Source organism: Felis catus, chromosome E2 (genome assembly GCF_018350175.1).
Source record: "Felis catus isolate Fca126 chromosome E2, F.catus_Fca126_mat1.0, whole genome shotgun sequence".
Taxonomy (NCBI): Eukaryota; Metazoa; Chordata; class Mammalia; order Carnivora; family Felidae; genus Felis; species Felis catus.
The window spans coordinates 34,608,229-34,631,430 of record NC_058382.1 but is presented as its reverse complement, the minus strand read 5'-3'; the positions used below and the strand labels follow the sequence as shown (position 1 = coordinate 34,631,430).

General features: G+C 54.7%; 1 protein-coding gene across 2 annotated transcripts; it reads right to left on the bottom strand.

Annotated features, from left to right (window-relative positions):
• Positions 1-1,783: 1,783 nt before the first annotated feature.
• On the bottom strand, positions 1,784-23,202 carry DRC7 (dynein regulatory complex subunit 7). Of its 2 annotated transcripts, XM_045046393.1 has the most exons (19): positions 23,085-23,202; positions 19,340-19,571; positions 18,767-18,941; positions 17,619-17,744; positions 16,664-16,858; positions 14,820-14,978; positions 14,231-14,314; positions 13,756-13,974; positions 10,969-11,097; positions 8,600-8,672; positions 7,658-7,786; positions 7,344-7,472; positions 5,865-6,085; positions 4,861-5,076; positions 4,172-4,282; positions 3,972-4,082; positions 2,882-3,076; positions 2,158-2,297; positions 1,784-2,065 (listed from the first exon to the last, which is right to left on the bottom strand). In XM_045046393.1, exons 2-19 carry the CDS (start codon positions 19,534-19,536, stop codon positions 1,972-1,974), a joined length of 2,703 nt encoding a protein of 900 aa, XP_044902328.1. In that variant the 5' UTR covers positions 19,537-19,571; positions 23,085-23,202; the 3' UTR covers positions 1,784-1,971. The 2 variants fall into 2 exon arrangements, with proteins under 2 accessions (XP_044902328.1, XP_003998125.1); XM_003998076.5 differs by lacking the exon at positions 14,231-14,314.

Here is a 23,202-nt window from a genome sequence, read left to right as displayed (position 1 = left end):
ACCTGGCTCTTTAACTCATTTTGTTCCAGTCCAACTTTTTTTTTTTTTTAAATAACATTGATCTTTTGAAGAGATTGATCAGGACTTTTACCTTGTAGACTGTCCCACATTATGATTTTGTCTCACTGTTCACTTCTAGTGTTGTTTATTTGTTTCTTTCCCTCTGAATTTCCTGTAAATTGGAAGTTAAAACTTGATTAGATTCAGGATCAGCATTTTAAAATACTTTTTTTTTTAAATTTTTTCTTTAACATTTATTTATTTTTGAGACAGAGAGACAGAGCATGAACGGGGGAGGGGCAGAGAGAGAGGGAGACACAGAATCGGAAACAGGCTCCAGGCTCCGAGCCATCAGCCCAGAGCCTGACGCGGGGCTCGAACTCACGGACCGCGAGATCGTGACCTGGCTGAAGTCGGACGCTTAACCGACTGCGCCACCCAGGCGCCCCAAAATACTTTGTACTGAAGTATCACGCACATGCCCCAAAGGGCATAGACTCTAAGTGTCAAAGTGAGTTTTCACAAACTGAACATGCTCAGGTCAGGAACATTACAAACTTCCCAGAAGCCCCCCATGGTGCTCCCTCACATTCACTAACCCTTACACCCCAAGAGCAGTGATTATTCTGATTTCTAATACCATCAATTAATTTGTCTGGGTCCCCCCCCCCCCCCATATAAATGGAATCAGGCAGCATGTACTTTTTTGTATCTGGAAATCTCTTGATATTGTATATGAGGAATCTCCATGTGGCTTATAGTTCATGCATTTTCACTGAGCCTAAGTAGAGTTTCTCAACCTTACCATTACTGATATTTTAGGCTAGATCCTTTTTTTAGCAGGGAGCTGTCCTGTGCATTGTAGAATGTTTAACAGTATGCCTGGGCTCTACACACTAGAAGCCAGGAGCATTCCCATACAGTTACGACAAAAATCTCTCAAGACCACAATATATGTCTCCATTCTACTCTTGATGTGCATTTGGGTTCTTTCCAGCTTGGTACTAATAATAGTGCTGCCATGAATGTTCTAGTACATGCCTTTTAGTGGATGTATATGTGCATCTTGGTTGAGTTGTTCATCATTCTTGTTCATTGGATGAGCGGGTGAATAGACGGATGGGGGAGCGTGGATGGATGGGTGGATGGGTGGATGGAGTGGAACCTAGGAGCAGAATTGTTGGGCCAAAGCTTAGTCCTAGATACCTCCAGTTTTCCAAAGTGGTTGTACAGATTGACCCTTCCACTGGGAAAGCTATGGGAGAGTTCCATTTGCTTCTTATCCTCCTGACACATATTCATGGCATATATGCTGGTGGGTTTGCGGTGGCATTTCATATCCCTGATGACTAATGAATTTGACACTTTCATGTGTTTCTTGGCCACTTTTTAAGCTAACATTGAGTGCTTTCTAAGTGCCGTTTCCAGCCCTCTGATTTACCAGTGTTATGGAAGACAACAACGCCATCCCATTTCACAGATGGCTAAATAGTAGTTGGTAAGAAGAGGAGCTGGGGGCTGTTCCTGGCAGTCTAATATGGAGCCCCCAGGTCCTGGAGCATGCACCTTGGCTTTGCCATTCCCACCTTGTCGGCTGGGCCACCCTAGCCACATTGAGATCTAACCAGTTGTTTGAAGGTGGCTGTGGGACCATCTGCAGAGGTGCTGCAGAGACTCAACATTCCAATGGGAAGACGGACAGGAAGCAAATAAAGAAGGTGGCCAAGGTGAGTGGGCAGGTGGTGGCCCCTAGGCTATAAAGACTAAACATGAGGTGCAAGCAGCAAATTCAAAGTGTGTTTATTTACGGGAAGGTCATGAGAAGCAGGAACAGACAGGGCCACAGGGAGGCGGTGTGGCAGTGAGGTCGCCCAAGTGGACTGTCATTTTCCGGGTGTGGGGGGCACAGGGGCCAGGCTGTGGGGGAGGTTTCTTGCCCTGGCAGCTTTGGCCAAGGCCCCATGGCGGGCATCAAACAAAGACTTTCATGAACTCCACCAGGCGTGGGTCCTTGTAGAGCTTTTCCTCCAGAGCCAAGTACTTCAGCGGGGCCAGCTCCTTGTGCCTGAAATCAGAGGCAGGAACAGGAGGTGGTGAGGGTTCACAACGCTCTGCTCCAGCCTCCTAAGGGTCCTGTCCAGCTCCCCCGTCCCTCACCGGTTGAGCCGCTGCTCCAGGATGCGGATGCGGAACATGGCCTGAGAGCAATAACTCAGATACAAGTCCTCGTCCTCGACCGTCAGGGTCACCTGGTTCTCCTGGTACCACTGCTGCTTCTTCTGCAGCTCCTGGGTCTCCTGCGGGCATGGGGAGCGGAGAGCAGAGGAGTCGATGAGGGCCGGCCTTGCTACCACCATCCACAGAAGCCAGAGCGGCAGAGGCAGGGGCCACACAATGTCTTGCGTGGGAGCCAGTGGGGGATCACATTTAGAGAGGTGTCGTGTTCATGAGGAGCAGGCCTCAAGACTGAGAGCCTGGTGAACAAGTTTCCAATATTTTCAGAGCTTCCAATTCCTTGTCTGCAGAATGGAGGGCACTGTATACCCTTGCACACACCAGAGAGCATTGTGTGCAGGTTAAAGGAGATAATGCATGGAAACTTCATGGCACGTAGCTGAATATGAAACGCAGCGAGGACTAGGGGTTGTTATAATGTACCACCCCTCCATCCACCCCCCACCCCTCCACCCCTCCCTCCCCGCTTCCACCCAGCAAACAACGAGGAAGGTCAACTCGGTCTTCTGGAAAATTCCAAGCACTGATTGACTCATTCCCCCTCACTGTTCCCTCAAAAGCGTGGAGATGGCGAGCAGACAGCCCCGGGTCCATTTTCTGGACGAGGATGCCGAGGTTCCCTCCCCTGCCCAGGCCCTGGCCGCACCTTCTCGAACCGGGCCTGGATGAGGTTGGCCTTGTCGATGAGTCGCTGCTTAAAGTCACTGAGGCACTCGTCCTTGACACGCATGGCCTGCCAACGTGTCATCTTCTCACTCGGCGGGAGCTGTGCCAGGAAGGGGGCCAGATAGTCCAGCTGGGCCTCCACCTGCCGCAGGTGTTCCTCGTGCATCACGCGCTCCTGTGGGGGGGGGGAGGGTCAGCTGGACGAGCAGGAGCCGCAGAGACCTCCCGACCAGCTCTGCATCAACATGTGACAACACAAAACTAGGCCTTAAATCCAGATCCCAGGGCCAGGTGCCGCTGGGATGGAGCCCGCGGAGGGGCTCTTCGTGCCGGCCCTCGTAGCAGTGGTCATAGTCGGTAACAGCCAACTCTGCATACCTGAATTCACATCTCTCTGCCTGAGCCCTGGCAAATAACCAACGCTCAGCTGATGCTTGTTCAATAAATGGTAATAAATGGTGATCACAGTAACGGTAAATCAAAAACTGTCAATAACTCCCTTCTTTTTCTCTCTCACCCCCGGTCTTCTAGCCTGTATCGGCTGAGAACCAGTGAGTGGTCTAATGCCCTGTCCTGCCTCGACAACCCCAAACTATTTTTAGAAATCTCCACACTTGGTGGGTGAAGGAGATTTAGAAGCTGGCCTCGAAAACCCAGCTGGGCCTTGCAACCCGAGGGTATCACCCGAAAGTCCTGTGCGGCAGGTGCCCGAGAACTCAGGCCTGTGGCCAGAGTGGGCTCCCTGGGGCTACCGGCCCAGGTCCTGACCTTGAGGGGAGCCCTGGGTGGAGGTGGGTACACGATTTCCATTAGTTTCCCATGCGGCAGAGGCCTTGGCTTGGCCACAGCCCCTGGAGGTGGGGGGAGACCTTCTGGATCCTGAGCACCCTTTGGTGTTCATCACAGAAACGGTCAGCTCAACAGCAAGGAGGACCGCGGTGGTGTCAATAGCTTTGTCCCCTATAAGGAGCTCCCTGGCAGAGTCCCTGATTGTCCTCACTGTCCCGGAGGCCTGGGGGGGCAGCGGTGTCCAGGAAAAGCCAGGGCCTGGGCCAGGGCACGAGGCTCACCATGGCCTCCCGGTACTCTTTGCTCTTCTCGTTGCGCTTGGTGTCATAGATGGAGATGGTCAGCCTGTGCTCCTCCTCCTCCTCCTCTCGAAGCTTCAGGATCTCCAGCACCTAGATTGGAAAGCGGGGGACGGCATGGATAAGACACCCTCTACCCTTGCCTCCTCCCACCCACCCACCCACCCTCGCCACGGGACCACCTCCAGCTCCGACTCCCAGGCCTGATGTCTGGACAACTTCTCCTCATTCTTCAGCCTCATCATGGCCTCATACTGGTAGAGAAGCTTCTTGGTGTGCTCCATGGGCTCCACCTGGGACAACCACAACCACAGTGACAAGGAGAAGCAGCGATGGCTAGGGTCATGGGCAGACTCTGGAGCCAGACTGCTTGGGTTCAAATCTTCCCTTGCCGTTTTCTAGCTGTGTGACAACAAGCAACTTGCTTGACCTCTCTGGGCCTCAGCTTCGTCATCTATGAAAGTATAGATTATAAAAGAAGGTGAACTGGAAGCTCAGAGGGACTAAGGAATGTGCCAGAAGAGTGAGGAAAGCCAGCTCCTCAGAGGTGGTAGGACCTTCTCCTACTCCTGTGTTCGTCCGGGATCTGGGGTCAGCTTGGTCTAGGACTGGGGGGGAGGACGAGTAAGGAGAGTAGCCTGCTGGGTTGCCTTTCTTGATGGAAAAAGGGCAGATTTTCAGAGGAGCTGCAAAGATGAAGGTCCCCAGATGGGAGCTCTTGATTTTCCCAAGGGGCAGAGATGAATTTCCGGGCTGGGAACCATGAGTTTCCATCCCAGTTTCCCCAAGTCGTTGGGATGGCACAGAGGGCCCCGGGAACTTCTCCTCACCCACCCGGCCCACCCGGGCCAGCCACGGCGCCCAGGCCCACCTCAAAGCTGATACACATGTCGGGCGTCATGACGATCTTGTTGCCCTTGTTGTCCACCTCGGAGCGCCGCAGGAACTCGCGCTTGGAGGCCGTGATGTGGTCGTCACGGCAGTGGTAGCGCAGCTGGATGCGCTCCTCCGAGATCAGAAACACGCGTTCCGCCACATCCTCATCCGCAGGCTGCTCGGGGTTGCGGGCAAACCGCTCTGTGATTTTCTGGGAGGCCAGATCATCATAGGATGGGAGGTGGGGAAGGGGCTCTCTGTGCACACCCCTCAGGGTGGAAGTAAAGGACAATCGGACACTGGGCTTTGGGGGCTTTTGGGACTTTATATGGAGCAGTCCTTCCCAGCCAGACAGTGGCTCTCTGGCTCCGTGGGTTCTCAGCACCCGGCCACCTCAGCCCTGTATGGTGCGGCGTTTCTTCTCTAGCTCTCTCCACAAGATTCTATTTGCTCACCTCCAGAGATGGGGAGCTCACCACCTCTCCAAGCACCCTGCTTTATCATTAAACATCCCTTACTTCCAGGAAGAGCCTCTTTGGCATACAGCCGTTAAACACAGTTGCCAAATAATTTGTAATGATGTAGAGGAAAAAGCGCAAATTTAATGTTAAGTGAGTGATGAGGGATTCTACCTTCCCTCGCACACACACACCACACACACACCTCAGTTAGACTTAGACTCTCAAAACCAAACCTATTAACACATGGCAATATCTGAGAGATACCATCCAGAGATACTTTTCCTTTTCTTGTTATATTTTTCCATATTTTCTAAATGTTTGGTCACGAGTGTGCACTTTTTATAATAGTAAGGAAGTAACACATCCATGGCCCAGTGGCTGAGGGCACAGCCTGGCATCTGACAGCCTCAGGGTCACAAAACAGGAGAGGGCACCTGGGAAAGATGTGGCTCCAGAGTCAGAGCTGTCCCCATCCCAGGGTCACCTCAGCCTGCCGGAGACAGTGGGCACCCTATCCCCAGGCCCAGTGAGTGCTCACCACAATCGGCCGGGGGTTTGACTCTGCACTGTTCAGAGACAACTTCTTGACCCTGTCCCCGAAACTGACATGGCGATAGGAGAGGAAGTCAGACCGTCCTCGGTAATACTCCGTCATTGTCTTCGATGTCTCCTCCCGCTTTACCAGGCCGTCCACACGGGCTCTGTCATAAAACTCCATGATGCGGTCCGTTTCAGGTTGCATAGACTTGTACGAGTGCACTGTAGTGGGAGACAGGGTCCGGGAGGTCAGCAGGGTGAGACCAGGAGCTCTGGCCACTGGCTTGAGAACCCAACCCCAGACCCCAGGGACAAGGCATGCCCGTGAATGCTCATGGATGACCACGAGTTCTGTAACCAATCCCCTACAGCTGAGTATTTAGGTTGCCTCTGTCCTTTTCGTTATTATAAACGACACCATGTTGAACATCTGCATCATGCACTTTTCATTCTTGCCCATTATTTGCTCAGGACAAATACCAGCAGTAGCACTGCTGGTCAAAAAGCATACATAGTTGAGGGGCACCTGGGTGGCTCAGTCAGCTGAGCGTCCTACTTCGGCTCAGGTCTGTGATCTTGCCGCTCGTGGGTTCGAGCCCCGCGTCGGGCTCTGTGCTGACAGCTCCGAGCCTGGAGCCTGCTTCGGATTCTGTGTCTCCCTCTCTCTCTCCCTCTCCCCTGCTCATGCTCTGTCTGTCTTTCTCTCTCTCCCTCAAAAATAAATTTAAAAAACATTAAAAAATTTTTTTAGAAAGCATCGTTGGAAGCTACTATTGATTATTTTGCCCAACTGCTTTCCAGGGACGTTGCACCAATTTTCTGTCCTACCAACAGTGACAGGGGGCAAATGTGTTTGCTCACACCCAGTAGGACCATTTTCTTCACCTTTGCCAACATGAGGCTCGTAAGATGGTCCCTTATGGATGTCCTTCCTTCCTTTCTTCCTTTTCTTTCTTTTCACTTCAACTACCAAGTGAGATTGATAATTTTTTTTAGATGTATATTGACACTGTGTTTTTCTTTTGTGAGTCTTCGGTCAGGGCTGTTGATTCTCTCCCAACACATGTCCTTCCCTCACTTCCCAGACTCTGGGGCTCATGGCCACACCTCCGCCCCCTACTGCATCGTCCTTGCAGAGCACATTCATTGGTTTTACTGCTCAGCATTCTGACCCCTTGGAAATGTGACACTCCCCCCCACCCCCCACTGTGTGCCTAGGCCTAGCCACAGAATGGGCCCCGTGGCCCTAGTTTTGACTTTCCTGGAGGGACATTTGTCACATTTCCTTGGATTTTCTGCACTTCCCCTGACCTCCCACGCATCTGATTTGCTCAGGGAGGCAGAGGCCAAGTACACTGCTTGCCGCCTAAGAGCCCTGCGGATGCCTGGGTACTGGCTCCTCCCAGCACGGGCCAGCCACATGGAGGCTGCTCCAGGAATGAGAAGCGTCCCCACCCCGGCCTCCCAGCTGGACACTCACCACGCAGAGCCTGGGGGTGGCCTGGCTTGAAGTAGTCGACATTCAGGCCTGTGCTCTTGTCTATGTGCTTCAGCTCCAGCATGTCCTCCCGATTCTGAAACCACTCCTTTATCTCCAAAGTCTTGGTACCTGCGGGGCGCGATGGGTGCTTGGTGCAGCCAGGCCGGCTCCCCTGGCCTCCGTCCACCTGCCCAGCACAGAGGCCGGCAGGGCCCGCACTCACACCGAGAGAGTGGCAGCGACGTGCCCGAGGTCACACACCGGGATGGAGACCCCGGCTCTCCTGCTCCCACGGGCGGGGCTGCCCCCCTTACACTCCAAGTCCTCGTAGGTGGTGAGGCGGCACACGAGGCCGTTGCTGTTGAGATATGGGGCCCACTTCTCCAGCTTCGCCCTCTTGTACTGGATCACCTTCTTCCCATTTGGGCAGCGGGTCTCGAAAGCTGCAGAAACAGAGAAGGCTGGGGTCGCTCCTCCCCAGATCAGGGCGGTGGGGGGGGGGGGGACCGGAGGGCCACCCTCCCCGCCCTCCCCAGCCACTCATCTAGTCGCTGTCCGCTGTGCTGTCTGCTTAACTCCAGGCCCCCAGCCCACTGCAGGGAGATGGAGGAAAGTGGTCACCAGGGTGGCTCTGTCCCGGGGGACTTCTCAGGTTTGAACCTGGCCGTGGGAGCTGTGACCTACCACACCACTCACCCACTGCCAGGCCTTGGCCTATGCAGGTCTCCCTGCTGGAAACACTCTCTGCTGGGAGGCTGGGCCGGGTGTTCCTCCCCTGGTTCCCATGAAGCCCCCTCTAGCCCTTCCCACCTATTAGAATAGCCCATGCCCTCGCCGTGGGTCTGGGCACCCCCAGACAGGCACCTCAGCACCCAGTAGATGCCGGCATGGGACACGAGTGTCCCTGCCCTCCTGCTTTCTCTGCCTGCTCCTCCTGGTCCTGACACCTCCACTCCCCTGTGCCACCTGTACTATGCTTGGCCTCCTCCTGGCAGGGAGGGTGCGGGAGGGGAATGACTGCATCCTGGTCCCCTGTCCTTTATCACCCACCCTGTGTCACCCAGCGCGGCTTAACTGAGCCCCCTCCCGCATGCCAGGTGTCAGGCCCTCGGCCACAGAGCTACTGCCTGTAGCAGGAAGGAAGGACGAGGGTGCAACAGAAGGCAGAAGGGGTGGAAATGAGGGGCTGGGGCAGCCTCGGCTGGCTCCCCCCGAACGGGTCCTGGGGAGGCGGGTGAACACATACGTGCATATACCTTCTGGGGAGATCTCAATCTGCTCCACCCATGAGGGCGGCATGTCGAAACTCTTATCCTCGTCCTCCTTGCCCTGTTGGGAGAGGGTGGAGGGGGCAGGCTCTGGTCAGGGCTGGGCCTTGGAGCGGCAGTTAGAGGCAGAGCCTCTGTCTTGCCCGCCAGGGCCAAGCCACAGTGGCCATCAGCTCCCCCAGGGGAGCCAGAGGTCACGGACGGTTCTGACCTGGCGTGACCCAAGGTAGAGAGGAAGAGGGGTGGTTCAGGAGCCTTCCCTTGACCGCCTGGCTAGGACAGGAATCCCCTGCCCTGCGTGCCCCACCTCCTGTCAGTCAGCACGGGCACCGGGAACAGCTACACATCCTTCCTTAAGAAAGGGGCTTCTGGAGTCAGGTGGACCCAAGCCCCACCCTCCATCTGACACCAGCTTGGCGTCCTGGGGGAGTAAGTCCCTTAACTGCTCTGAGCCTGTTTCCTAACTGTTAACTGGACCCCGTGGGAGGACTAACTGATAGAATATACAGGGACGCCTGGGTGGCTAAGTCGGCGAAGCGTCTGACTCTTGATTTCGGTTCAGGTCATGATCTCACGGTTCTTGGGATTAAGCCCCAAATCTGGCTCTGTGCTGACAGCTCAGAGCCTGCTTGGGATTCTCTCCCTCTCCCTCTGTCTCTGCCCCTCCCCTGCTCATGCTCTCTTTCTCTCTCTCAAAATAGATAAACATTTACTAAAAAAGGAATGTACACAAACCACTGAGGCACTGCCTAGCTACTGTTTTTTTTTCCCCCTCTTCAAGCCTTAGTTTCCCCATCTGTAAAATAAGGGCTGGTCTACACAAATGGTCCTCAAGCTAGGTAACCACAGAAACGTGGATAAGATTTTCTCAAGGTGAAACTGTTCTCCCACAAACATGGCTCACACCTCTGCCTCTTGTTCATCTAATCTGTGCTCCCTGGAGGCCAGCAGGGGGCGCCTGTGTCCCAGGATTTAGGGCACACGGAGGCTCTCTGGTCTCCAGAGATGAGGACGATGAGCCAAGTTCGTCGTACCTATGGTCTCCTTTTGTCCCTGAGCAGTCCCAAGAGGTAGAACGGAGTCACTGTTCAGAACCCAAACTTGGGAGTCAGACTGCCAGATCCCAGGTTCAAGCCCCAGCTCTGTCACTTACAGGCCATTTACCATTGGGTAAATTACTTCACCCCTGTGTTAAGTCTTCTTCTCTGTAAAATGGGATGATGATAATCATGAAGGATCATACGAACACCCACCTCACCAGGTGGTTGTAAAGACGTGGACGAGTTAGTTCAGGTCAAGTGCCTCCTGGCACTTAGGGTCATTCGAATGTTACTGGGGTGGGCTGAACTGGGTCCCCTAATCATGCCCCAAAACCAGTACCTCAGGATGTGGCTACATTTGCAGACAGGATCTTTAAAGAGGTAGTTAAATTAAAACTAGGCCATTAATCCAACGTGACTGGGTCCCTGTGAGAAGAGATTAAGACACACACACAGAGGAAAGACCGCACGAGGACCCAGAGAGAAGACAGCCATTTTCAAGTCAAGGAGAGAGGCTTCAGCAGAAGTCAACAAGCCCACACCTTGATCTTGGACTTCCAGCCTCCAGAACTGTGAGAAAATTAATTTCTGTTGTTCAAGCCCCCCAGTGTGTGGCACTTTGTCATGGCACCTCTAGCAAACTGATACACCTGGTGCTATAACTGACCCCACTCCCCCATTTTACACACAGATGGGGAAAATGAAGCTCTCCGTGACTGGGAAGTTTGCCCAAGGTGTCGCAGCCAACAGCTAAGGCCTCTGGGCCCCTGACCTCCAGGCACGGGTCCTCACAGAGACCTGCCTGGAAGGCCCCCGGCCAGGATATAGGAGAGGGGATGTTGATGCCGTGGGGAAGGCCCCAGGCCAATGGGCTGATTAGACAGACAGAGAAAGGCCTGGAAGCATGTGAGGGGGACCGTGGTGGCTATGCAGGAAGGTCTGCAAGTGAGGCCAGGGCTTGTGGCCATGGTCCCATCACCCTACTGCGGGGGACATGCTCTTAACAGAAGCAGGGCAACCACTGACCAAGGCGGGCTGTGTGTGGGGCAGGAGCCATGGATGCAAGTCTCAGCCTTTCCCTACCCCACTGGCTGTCCCGGGCAAGTCAGTGGACCTGCCTGGGCCCGAGTTTGCCCATCTGTAAAATGAGAGCAGGGTCCAGGCCCTTCTGCTTTGAGGGATCTATAACTGGTCTGTCTGGCACATTCCCCACCAATACACATACACGTGGTGGGGGACAGGGGTCAGGTCGGCCTGAAGCAAGACAGGGCGTGAAGACCCCGTCCCACTGCCCAGCCCCGCGCTGCTGAGACTCACCAGGTTTTCCACATCGTCGTCATCATTCAACCCATCTTCCTCTTCCTCAGTCAAGGACAGGTGAGACTTCTCGGTCCCCAAGAGCAGGTACTCCCATCTCACAGGGTCTCCCAGGTCAAAGACCAAGTCCTGGTGGGGGAAGGATCATCTGAGTGCACCCCACCACCAGCACACCCCCTCCTGTTCCACGCGGTAGCGGGGAACAGCTGTATCCGGAGTAGAGGAGGGACCTGGGCCAGGGTCTCAGGGGGGCAGAATGTCGGTTCCAGGCCACCTCTCAGAGGCCACGCCCATCCTCCTCATTTCAACAGGGGAACTGAAGCCAGCCCCGCTGTCCAATCTCCCTGCGAAGACAATCCCGCTGTGGGTCTCTGTGAGACTTGGCCACTCTCCGGCCTGGGACGGTCCTGGATATGGGGCTTATCCTGCTGCATCGGCGGGGGAGGGGGTGTCCTAGGCGGTGTTCAGAGCAGATGCAGGCCAACTCACGGTTTCTACCCATGCCAGGGAGAAAGGAACCAGGCAGGCACACGCAGAACTGTGCAGAGGAGGCAGGCGGGAATCTCTCCTCCATGGTGGGGGGCTCTCACCTTTTCAGCCCAGCCTACCTGAGCCTGGGTTCACCTGCCAGATAACTCCCAGCAGATGGGGGCACTCAATGTCCCAATCTACCTCCCCAGGATGGCACCCCCTGACCCCAACACCCCCAGAATCAGTGTCCCAGAGGGAGGTCAAAGGCTTAAGAATAGCTTCCCACAAAGGATTTCAACATGACGCTGTCCCGAAGGCAGCTCTGATCTGAGACCACCTTGAGTCCTGGGGGGCTCTTACTCTGCTCTAGCTGGGAGGTGGGGGGAGAGGAATGAGGAACATGGTGGAGGGCAGGGAGGGAGAGAACTGCCCGCAGATGTAGTAGTGACTGCGGATAGTCAAGGCTTAGAGGAGAGGAAGCTAACCACACAGATGTTTGTATTTCTTTAAGGCACGTCCTCCATTCCATCACCTTGGTAACTAGAAGCAGTAGTTAGATGTTCTGATACTTTAACTTAAAGTTCTGTTTCCACAGAGAAAGCATACATGAATGGACAACCACCACGTCCGTGAGCCTGGGGTGTGTTTGCACCAGCCAGTCTCTGTGTGGGTGCCTCGCGTGGCTCTCCGTTCTCAATGTCATTTCAGGGTCATCCGAAGGAACAGAGCAGCCGCTCCCACTCTTCCCTGGCAGAAGTGACAGCCAGTGTCATGATCTATTTCTTCATGGCCTCACTTGGTGATGCAGTACAGCCTCTCTGGCTTCGCTCTCCACCAGACCACCCTTCCATCTCCACCTCATCTCATCATCTTGTGCTATCCCCGCCACAGATTTCCTTCTCCTGGCGCTGGTGCAGAGCATGCTGGGAGGGGGAGGCTGAGGACCTTCAGTCCAGTCTGGGAGGGGGCGAAGGAGGACTGTAAGCAGCCTCTAAGGGTCCATTAGCCTTTAGAGGGCACTGACCGCCATGGCAGTTAGGAGCCTGGGCTCTGGGGGAGGGCAGTCTGGGCGCTGCTCTATCTGTGTGGTGGGGTAGAAGCTCTTTCTGTAAAATGAGAGTAACAATAGCTAACATTTGTTGCACAGGCAGGGACTATTCGAAGCATCTACTGCACATCTACCCCACAACGTTGTGAAGTCAGTGAGAGCCAAGCCTGGAATCAGGCTGAGAGGCCAGCGTGGTGACGGGAGGGGGGGCTGGGCTGATCCTCACTTCGCTCAAGGCAGAAGTTTCCCCATCTCAGAACATCTGACTTCCACACAGGGTGACTTGCACTGGGGCACAGGTGCATCAATTCTGCCCATCTGCCACAGGGGTGACAGCAGTCCCCTTGGACAGGGTCACCTTGGAATAGGGGGCAAAGGGCCCAGGATCCACCTTTGGGAAACTGGCCTGGTTGGAAATGGAGGAATTTGGAAATAACAAAAGAGCACAGGATGTGGAGCCTGGAGCCTGTGTCTCATTTGGTTTGTGTACAGCACAATGAATTTCTAGAAACTGAATGCACTCTGGTTCCCTGCACCCAGATTAAGAAATAGAACATTGCCCACACTCCAGAAAGTCCTTTTGTGTCCAGTTACGACTCTCCCTCTCCCCCAAACATGTGCATGTATTTTAACTTACGTAAGTGGCACTGAATTTTATACACACACACACACACACACACACACACACACACACACGTATGTGTGTATACATATCTACACACACATTCATGGGAATTTGTTGGACTATACATTTAGGATGAGTATGTTTTCTGCATGAGTATATTTTTCTACACTTTAATACATTGTTTTAAAAAATCGCTCATATAGGGGCGCCTGGGTGGCTCAGTCGGTTGAGCGTACGACTTCAGCTCAGGTCAGGATCTCGCAGTTCGTGAGTTCCAGCCCCGCGTCAGGCTCTGTTCTGACAGCTCAGAGCCTGGAGTCTGTTTCAGATTCTGTGTCTCCCTCTCTCTGCCCCTCACCCACTCACACTCTGTCTCTCTCTCTCTCTCAAAAATGAATAAACGTTCAAAAATCACTCATATAAACAACAATCCACTTTTTATAAGGATACACAAATCAAGAGAGAGACAATAATATTAGAATGGTTATTTATGGACAAAGGAGTGGGCTATGGGGACTCAGCTAATGGGGAAAGTCTGAAGCTCGGTGGTGGCCAGCTCACCCCACAGGTCACTCCCCCAGCATACCCCCCCACCCCCGCCCGACTGTGCCTGTCACATCGCCCCCGCCCCCTGGCCCAGTACCTTGCAGCAGTTCCAACAGTCCTGCATGTTGACCCAGTAGTTCTTATGGTTCCAGAGGCTCTCGATGCCCAGGAAGTGGTCGTCCTGGGTGCTGTAGCTGCGTGCCGTGAATGGGTCGATAAAAAAACTCTCAGGCACCTCCCGCTTCCCCGACAACACCAGGACCCAGGAGTGCACACGTAGGCCATGCAGGGGGTCAGTCTTTGCTTTCTCCACATCCTGCACGGGAAAGGTGGGTGACCATGGGCCAAGGGGTGGGAAGGGGGGTGTCAGGGGCCCAAACATCTCCCCAGGGCTGGGGAACCAGCAGGCGAGCCAATTTCTGATCCTGACGGCAGCACTGGCCGACTGCATGACCTTGAGGACATCCCCCCCCCTTCTGAGCCTGTTTTCTTATCTGTAAAATGGGACGGTCTGAGTTTATCTGTAGTTTACAAACTGGGCCCTTTGGAGTCCCGAAGTATCTGGGATTTACTGGCTTTCTGCGTTGTGATTCTGGGTGAGATATCATCCAAAGGAAGGTGGAGGGGTACTGCGTGGCCTCTTTGTCTTCTTCCCTCTGGAAGAAGGGTGACTGTGTCATGTTCTTCTTTGTATCCCCAGTGCCTGGACCACAGGAGATGTTAGTAGACACTATATGGAAGCGAAGGATGGGAGGGAGGGAGGAAAAGAGTTGGGGGGGGGCGGGAGATGAGAGTGTGGATGCATGGATGCATGGAAGGAGAGCCGGGAGGATGGATGGGAGGATCCAGACCTGGGATGATGGGGAACCAGGGAGGATGGATGAGGAGTATATACAGGTAGGGAAAGAGTCTGGAACAAGGAGGACACCAGAGTCCGGCACAGAAAGGCTGGCTCCAGGCAGCAGAGCTCTCTGACATTAGAAACTCATGGCAGAAGCTGGCTGACCACCAGTGGGAGCTTCCCACATGGCTGGACTGATGTGGGGGATGGTGAGGCGGGAGGAGGGGATGCGGACCCCGGTGTGCGGATCTGTGTCGGTTTACAGTTGCTAGCGGCCTCTCCCGGAGGACTGAGTGCAGGGGCTGAGGACGCAGACCCACCAGGAGGCGCTCTTCCTCCTCCCTCAGCCGCCTCTCCTCCTCCGCTTTGATCTCCTCCAGCTTCTTTGTCTCCTGCTCTTGCTGGAACCTGCTGGTCAGGTCCCTGGGCGGTTTAATGGCGTACTTCTTAGGTGGTACCTTTTCTTCCTCCTGGACCACCTGTCTCCCAACGAGAGAAGGATCAGTGGCCCTGCGTCGCCCGCCCCACTGACCAGGAGGTCACAGCTTTCTGGCCCTAAATGCAAGAGCCTCAGCTCCCATTCCCTGACTTCAGGCTCTTCTGTAGAATGGGACGGGAATAAGAACCTTCTCTCGGGCTTGTTCTGAGACCTAAAGACAGGAAAACGCCCACGGGAGGTGCCGGGCGCGGCAGAGCTCAGGAGATGAGATTTTCGCCCCTTCGCCCCCCACTGCCCTTATTAGCTATGATCTGGATCTGACCCAGAAAGCGGGAGAATTGTCAGGAGTCGGACTTCCCAGATTCTGGCACTGGAGGGTGTCTCGTGTTGACCTAAAGACTCTTCTGGGCTAGGAAGGAGAAGAAAGCCTGTGTGCGTGCACGCACGCGTGTACAAATGTGTGCCAGGTGGTCAGCACAGTGTCGAGGGGAGAACGCCGCAGAGGCTGCGGAGGGGGCCGGCCACAGTGAAGAGGGAAAATGGCCAGTCTCCGCAGCTGCCCATCAGCCAGGTGGGGCCTCAGCCCCTGTCTCCGTTCACCAGCCGTGTGGCTTCGGCCACGTTAGTCCATCTCTCTGTTCATCTCTACATACTCGTCTGTGAAATAGGAGAGATAACACCCACCACACAGCGCTGTTGTGAGGGGAAGCCCCGTCAACGGACGTGAAAGCGGTTTGTAAACCCGAAAGTTCTCTGCATCTAGTAGCTATTCTATCACTTTAATTATTAACATTTTGGCTGGGGTAAGAGGCCCGAGTGTGGGCTCCCAGGCCTGCGGAAGCCAAGCGGAAGGCAAGGCGGCCTTCCCTCCATCTTCCGGGGGAGGTGGACCTGCGAGAGCAAGACTCTCACCCGATGCCTCCCTCCAGCAGAACACCAGCCCCAGGGCCCCCGGGAGCTTGCTCAGGTGTGACACGGGTGCACATGCATAGTGCTGGAGGCCCCAGGCCCCCCCAATGCCCTGTCCTGAGCTGCAGACACCCACGGGGGCTTAACTCTGATCACAGAACCCTGGAGTCAATCCAGTTCCCCAATAGCATTTTCTGTCTGTACCGTGGCTATTTCCCAAAATGCAGAGATGCTTTTGGAATCCTAAAATTAAATTCATTTCAGAGCGTCTCTTGTGTTCACAGCAGCCTCTGGCCAGTTGGGAGCTGTCATGTCAACAGATATAAAAACACACCCACCACCTGCTGGAGAGTTGGTGACAATTTTTTTTGCTGTTAAAAAGGGGTCTTTTGAATTGGGAGGAAATAGTGGGGCGGAGGGGGGGGGAGGAGAGCGAACTAAATGCCCACTTGTCTGTTTTTTTCCTTACATGAAAACGGCTAGGCGGATTTTTATCAAACACGGAGGATAAATCTGGGAGAGACTGACTTTAGAAGCCGGTGGAAGCCGGCGGCAGTCACAGAATTCACCTGGTGGGGAACAGCCGCTTGGAAGTGAGTTAGGACAAGGGAAGGAGGACAGCGATTCGGGGAGCCGGGCTGTGTGTGCTGAGACACCGGGACAGACACACCAGGACAGACACACCGGCAGCGTGAATGAAGTCCGGGGCAGCGGGGGGCTGCTTGTGGGGCCGGGAAGGGGCAGGAAGGGAGGGGACGCGCTGCGTCACCAATGGCACGCCTTGCGGGATGCCCGGGGCAGCATGAGCCCCCGTACCTCCTGGTGCTTCACGGTGAGCGGGCACACGTCCCGCGTCAGGTCCATTTGACACATGTCCTGTGAGCCGTAGCCGTTGACACAGTAGGCGTCATAGCCAGCGCCGAGGAGCATGGAGCAGAGCAGCGTGCTGAAGTCGAAGCAGTTCCCCTCCTGGTACTTGAGCACCGTGGTCGGGGAGTACAGGTGGGAGGGCTGGCCGCAGAGGGCTAGTCAGCGCAGCCGCCCCGCTGCACCCCTACCTGTCCTCCCACAGGCCCGCAGCCTGGTGTTAGGGCCAATGCGCATGCGGGACCCCTCCCCACCCCAGGCTCCTCCCCTTTGTCAGGCCGAAGAGCCTATCGAGAATGGGATGGAAACCTCGAACCATGTGTAGAAACTGCAATCCACATTTGCCTGTAATTTTAAGTGGCTGTGGACTTCCTGATAGGAAAGACCATCTGGACTAGTTAGAAGCTTCTGGTCTAATGCTCTCTGATTGGTCATTTTACGGTTTTATCCAAACTTGTCCTCACTTCTTCTGATCGAAGGATCTTGCCTTTCTCCCCTCTCCCTGTGCATCTATCCCTCTCTCCCTGTCTCCCTCCATGATCAGTGGGAAACACATTGAGCTAGACAGAAGCCCAAAGATGAGGCTGGGGGTCACAACCAGCAAGGCCCTCCCCTCTCTCCTTTTCTCACCTCCTCAAGTCATGAGAGGAAGACTCTGAAGGCAGAAGGAGGAAAAGGAGGCAAAGAGGTAGGAGCCAGGAGACCAGGCTTGCTGTGTGACCTCAGGCAAGTGGCCCTCCCTCTCTGGGCCCATTTCCCCACCCCACCCTAGAGGGGTCTCTGAGGGGCTCAGACCAGATGCAGTATGGCCTGTGGTGTGAGCCTCACTGAGCCTCCTTCGCCATATCCCCGGCTTCCCCTCCTAGGTCCCATGGGCCTAAGGATGCAGCCAAGGGTGGCTTACCGGCTTGAGGGGGTCCAGCAGGGGCACCATGGTGAGAAAGTCTGAGACGAACTGGGCACAGCTGTCCCAGTTGTAGAGCTCAGGGTAGGGCATCAGTGTGGGTCGGATGGTTGTGCTCACTAACTTCTGCAAGGGGAGAGACCACAGACCCCTGGAGGGCTTTCTACCTGGGGGTTGGTGGGGGGAGGCCAGTAATCCCAGCAAGCCAGAGCCCTGGGTGGGGAGGCTCTCTAGGCCTCTGCCACTCCAGCCCAGATGCCAAATAAGCTTGTGCTCTGCTGAGTGCTGCCAGACCAGGCACCACCTCCCGATCCCCCAACAACCCTGTAAGTCAGGCCCAGTGGCAGATGGGGAAACTGAGGCTCTGAGAGGTGAGCTGACTTGTTCAGGTTCACAGTCAGTAGCAGATCTGGCCTGTCTGGCTCTTGACCACCACCCAGTGCGAGGGAGCTAGTGCTACCCCTTTGAGGGGCTGCTGTCACCCCAGGGCCCATGGCCCAGTCCTCCGTGGTCTCCCTGCAGATTCGAAGAAGGCCCACCAGCATAGGATGTCACATGGCCCCACCCGTGCAGGCCTGCTGGTTGCTCCAGGGGAAATGCACACCTGGGGTTACCAGATCAAGAGAAGCGGGAGCTGGGACCCGTATGGGAATCACTGAGTTTCAAATGCTGGCAGCTAATACCAATGTTAAAAATTACCATGTGGACCAAATAAAACAGTCTGTGGGTCCCTATCAGCCTGTGAGCTGCTGTTTTGCAACCTTTGCATTCATCCTATGTCATTCCACCTAGCGATGGGGGAAACTGAGGCCCAGAGACACTCAGGACGTGCTTGGGTTACGGGGCTGGAGGGAAGGAGGCCAGGGCTTGGGTCCCAGTCTATCTCATCTTATTTCTCTGCCCTTCCCCGGACAGAGCTGGGGTCCGGGGCTGGAGACTGCACCAGGTGTCTAGCTGTCCCGTAGCTGGCGTGGGGTCTCCAGGCCCCCAAAGGCCCCCAGGGGTGATTCACATCGACCCTGCTGAGGTCTGCTGGCATTTGGATTTATGCTATCCCCGGATATAAACTCTGACCCATGAGCTTTGGCCCACCTCCCTCCACCCTCTGCTCTCCAGCCCTTGCCCTACCCTCCACGACCCGGCCTTACGGGCACTTCGCACTCGTTCAGTGGGTGCAGGAAGAGGGGCACGCGGTCTGGGCACAGGTGGCTGTACTGGCGGGAGAAGCTGTCCGCCACCTGCAGCAAGTGTTCCTCCTTGAGCGTGTTGCTTTGGTAGGAGAGGGGTAGCTTGGAGATGTCGATAGTGTCCTTGGTAAAGGTCCTGTGCCCGTAAGAGGGGTGGCATTAGTCCGTGTGAGGCTACGCCTGGCACACAGGGAACCATCAACCCACCTTAGCTGCCGTTGGCTCTATCCTTTCCTCATTTAATCCTCACAGCTGCCTAGAAGCATCATCGTCCTGTGCACTTTTAAATAGAAACGGGAACGGAGGCACAGAGAGGTTGAATGACTCACCCAGGGTGACACGCTAGTGAGGGGAAGAGAGGGGACTCGGACCAGGCCGATTGAAAGCAGAGCCCTCCTTCATATCTGCCTCCCTCTATGTCCGGTCCTGCCTCCCAGCCCTAGGGCCACCGTTCTGTCTGGCTCTTCTCTCACCCAGCCCCGGTCGGACCCTCATCAGGGCCGCCAGGCCCGAAACCCCCACCCTGGCACGCACGAGAGCTTCTCCGGGATGGCCATCTCAATGTCTGACAGCTTCTTCTCCAGGTCTCTGAGCATCTCCTGTGTCATGGGGGCTTCCTCTCTCCGCACCTCCATCGGCCTCACCACCTTCTCGCCCCTCTCAGCCCGCACGGCCGCCTCCTCCCGCTCGGCCTCCTCCTCCTCCTCCACTTTCTCCTTCAGGACCTCCATCCTGGCACGTCTCTGGCCGCCTAGAGGCGGAATGTCTGTGGGAGGGATAAATGCACTCAGAATGGCCCACTTCGGCCACCAAGACCACCTGTGTCTCTGGGAGGTGGTTTAGAGGGGGCACAAGCGAGCCCCTCTTAAACTTCTCTTCTATTGGGGAGAGTCTTGCTTGGTGCTGGCATGCCTGTAACACCTTTCTGACATGTGCAGACCTCTCTTAAAAACAAAGACACAGCAGGCCACAGGTTGAAAGCTATTGTCAAGGCCAGAGTAGGTCCTGGTCCAAACTTACTAATGCTGCTTGCCAACCTTCCCTCCATCCCTCCTTCCCTCCTCCCTCCATTCTTTCTTTCTCTCTCCCTTCCTTCCTTTTCTTTTTCCTTCCTTCCTTCCTTCCTTCCTTCCTTCCTTCCTTCCTTCCTTCCTTCCTTCCCTTTCTTCTTTCTTTCTTTCTTTCTTTCTTTCTTTCTTTCTTTCTTTCTTTCTTTCTTCTGAAAGTACCTTCTCTTTATGGCAAGCAACACTAATACCACAGGGGTTACAATGGTATTATGAAGTTTCCTACTAAGATATACTTATTAAGTCAAACAAGTGAATTGGAAAATTATTCATAACAGTAAGGTGATATGGAATATGATGAAAGGAGAGAGAAGGAAGGAAAAAAAAGTAACATCACCAAATTCGGAGCTGAGGCACAGAGAAGGCACGGGCAGGGCACCCGGCCAGGGGGCAGGTGTGTGGGGTGTGACATAGCCTGTACTCTCCGGGCCAAGCCCTTTGTCAGCCCACAGGATGGAGGTCTTTTGAGGAGCCACATTGAGATGACATTTGTGCTCATGTGCCCTAGGGAAGCCCTTACCCGCAGCCACAAGGCAAAGCCTCACTGCAGTGGACCACTAGTTGCCTCCCCAAAGATCCAGTCCCCTCTTCCATATATGGCAGAACCCCAATTTCACTGGTGGCAGCAATGTGCTTGGTTTGAAATGTTCAGTTCCCGGCCTCACTTGCAGCTGGGGGTGGCCTCAGCGATGTGAACCCGGTTCTGGCCACTGAGATGTGAGTCCAAGTTGTCGGATGGTAAAGTGCAGGGCCCAGATGGCACTGACTGTTTGCCCCTCTCTTCTTCCTGCATAAAGCAGGAGGTGGGACAGCCAATGCCTGATCGTGAGATGACCACACATGAGGACCAAAGCTGCCTGCTAAGGACGGCAGAGTGGAGAGACAGGGGGATCTGGGGTCCCAAACGGAACCCTGGCGGCCCTGAGTGCCACCTCCAGACTTCCCGTCATGTGAGAAAATCCAGGCTCTGCTTATGGAAGTGGCCATGTCGGGTTCCTATTACACCAGCCCAGCTGATCCAATGGCCTCCTGCCTCCTGACTCCATCTCCAGTCTTTGGTATTTGCAGCGCTCTACCTCAAATGTCCTGTTTCTTTATGGCACACAGGGCAAAGGTCCAGAGGGAAGGGAAACCAACTCAATGCCCAGGGTGTGGTGGAGTGGGAACAAGGGAGAAAAGAGCAGGGTCTCCCCAGATTTGGGTGGAGCCAGGATCCAGGGGGGGTGGGGCAAAAGGGACCAGGAGGTAAAGGCTGGGCCCACCTCCCCACTCCAATCCCTATCTGGAGCCTCAGCTTCTTGGGGAGGCAAACTGACCGCCAGCCTGGCTAAACGGAGAGCTTGGCTGTGCCATCAGTTTCTGCTGGGGCCTTGGGCCACTCCCTGCCCGTTTCTAGGCCTCGTTTTCCCCTTCTGCAACATGAAAGGAGAGACAGATGTTTTCTGTCCCATGCTGACATTCTGTAGGACTCAGGACCCAGTAATGCACCTGTTACTGGAGGTCAGCCCACTTGACGCCCAGGTGGCCGACATCACGGTAGAGGCCTGTGTCTAGCAGGCTCATTCAGGACCCCAGTTCTCTGCAGGCAAACCTCCCACTGTGCCTGCCAGCCCCGCAGCACAGCCCAATGCTCAGATCTGTTTGTCTGCCCCTTGGGCGCAGAGAGTATTCCGCCACAGGGAGGACAGTAATAACCATCACTAGGTGCTTACTGTGTACCCGATACCTACTGTGTGCCAGGCACCGTGCTAAGGGCTTCCCAGAGATAATCCCACACATCCTGCAATGAGTCAGTGAGATCCCAGAAAATATGTATTGGTCTGTGCCTCAGTTCCTGGCACAGAGCTCCAGAAACCCTTGGAATTTCCTGAGTGATGAGAGCACAGGGAGCATCTTTTGTTCTGACGAGGGGACTCGGGTGGGCTGTGGATGGGGCTGGTCGCTGCGAAGGCCATGCTATGCTTAGAAGCTCAGAATCTTCAGCCACACGACCCCCCCACTTCTCTAAAGAGAGGAGAGAGGTTTGGAAATGAAGTTAATAATTGATGGTGCTAAATGAGGAAGCCTCCATGAAATACCAGCCGGAGGGGGTTTGGAGAGTTGCCAGGTGGGTGAACCTATCCACCTATATGACACCACCACCCCCACAGGGACGGAAGCTCCTGTGCCTAGGTCCCTTCCGGACCTCACCCTATTACCTCTTAATCTAGCTACTCATCTGTATCCTTTTTGGATCCTTCAATAAACTGATGAATGCAAGTGTTTCCCTGAGTTCTGTGAGCCATTTGAGCAAATTAATCAAACCTGAGGAAGGCGTCATGGGCACCAACCTCCAATTTGTAACCAAGGAAGACAGAAGTTGTGGGTAAACCTAGGGACCTACTACTTGAGATCGGTGTCTGAGGTGGACGGGCCATCTTGTGGGACTTAGTCCTGAATCTGTGGGGTCTGATTCTATCTCCAGGTAGATAGTGTCAGAATTGAGTTACATTGTAGGACACCCAGCTCACAGAGAATTGCTTGGTGAGTCACACATTTGGTGACCAGAAGTGTCAGGGGTGAAGTGTCCCATGTGAGTAGTAAAGGAGAAACACAGGAGATAGGACACTGAATTGAGTTTTTCCATTACGGACTCTAAGAAGCAGACAGTGCTATGATACCCACTTTGCAGATGAAAAAATTGAGTCCTAGAGAGGTTAAGTGCAGTGCCTAAGGTCACAGAGCTAGTAAGTAGCAGATCTGGGGTTAGAAGCCATATATTTCTGGCTTTGAAAGCCAGGCACTTAAGGGCCTACTGAGATGGGAAAGTTCTAGAAGGGATGAGGCGGGGGGAGTGGGAGAGGTAAGTAAAGATAGAAATGGGGATAAGGCCAAGGTATCTGTGGGCTACAGAGGGTTACAACTGTGACAGGCACTGAGATGGGCCCTGAGCCCAAGGTTACAGAACACCTTTATCAGAGGTGGAGCTGAGCTAAATACTCCCCAAACCAGACTGCCTCCTCAGCTACAGCCCAGTGTAGGGAGGGCAGTCCCTGCCCAGAGGCCCTCCCCAACCCTCGGCCCTTTTCTGCACCCGTCCCTGGCAGCAGCCTACACACACACACACACACACACACACACACACACACAGACATACCCCTTCCCCAGAAAGATCAGGGCTGGAAGCCCCCCAAGCAGAAAAAGCCCCCTCCCACCACCACCCTACTTCTTACCCTGCCACCAGCTACCTCAGGTCCTGGGCTCCCTCCTCACCCCTCTGAGAACAGCCCATACCATCTGTTAGCCCATCTCCATGGTAACAGCTTTCGGAAGCTGAGGACAGGTTCTGGG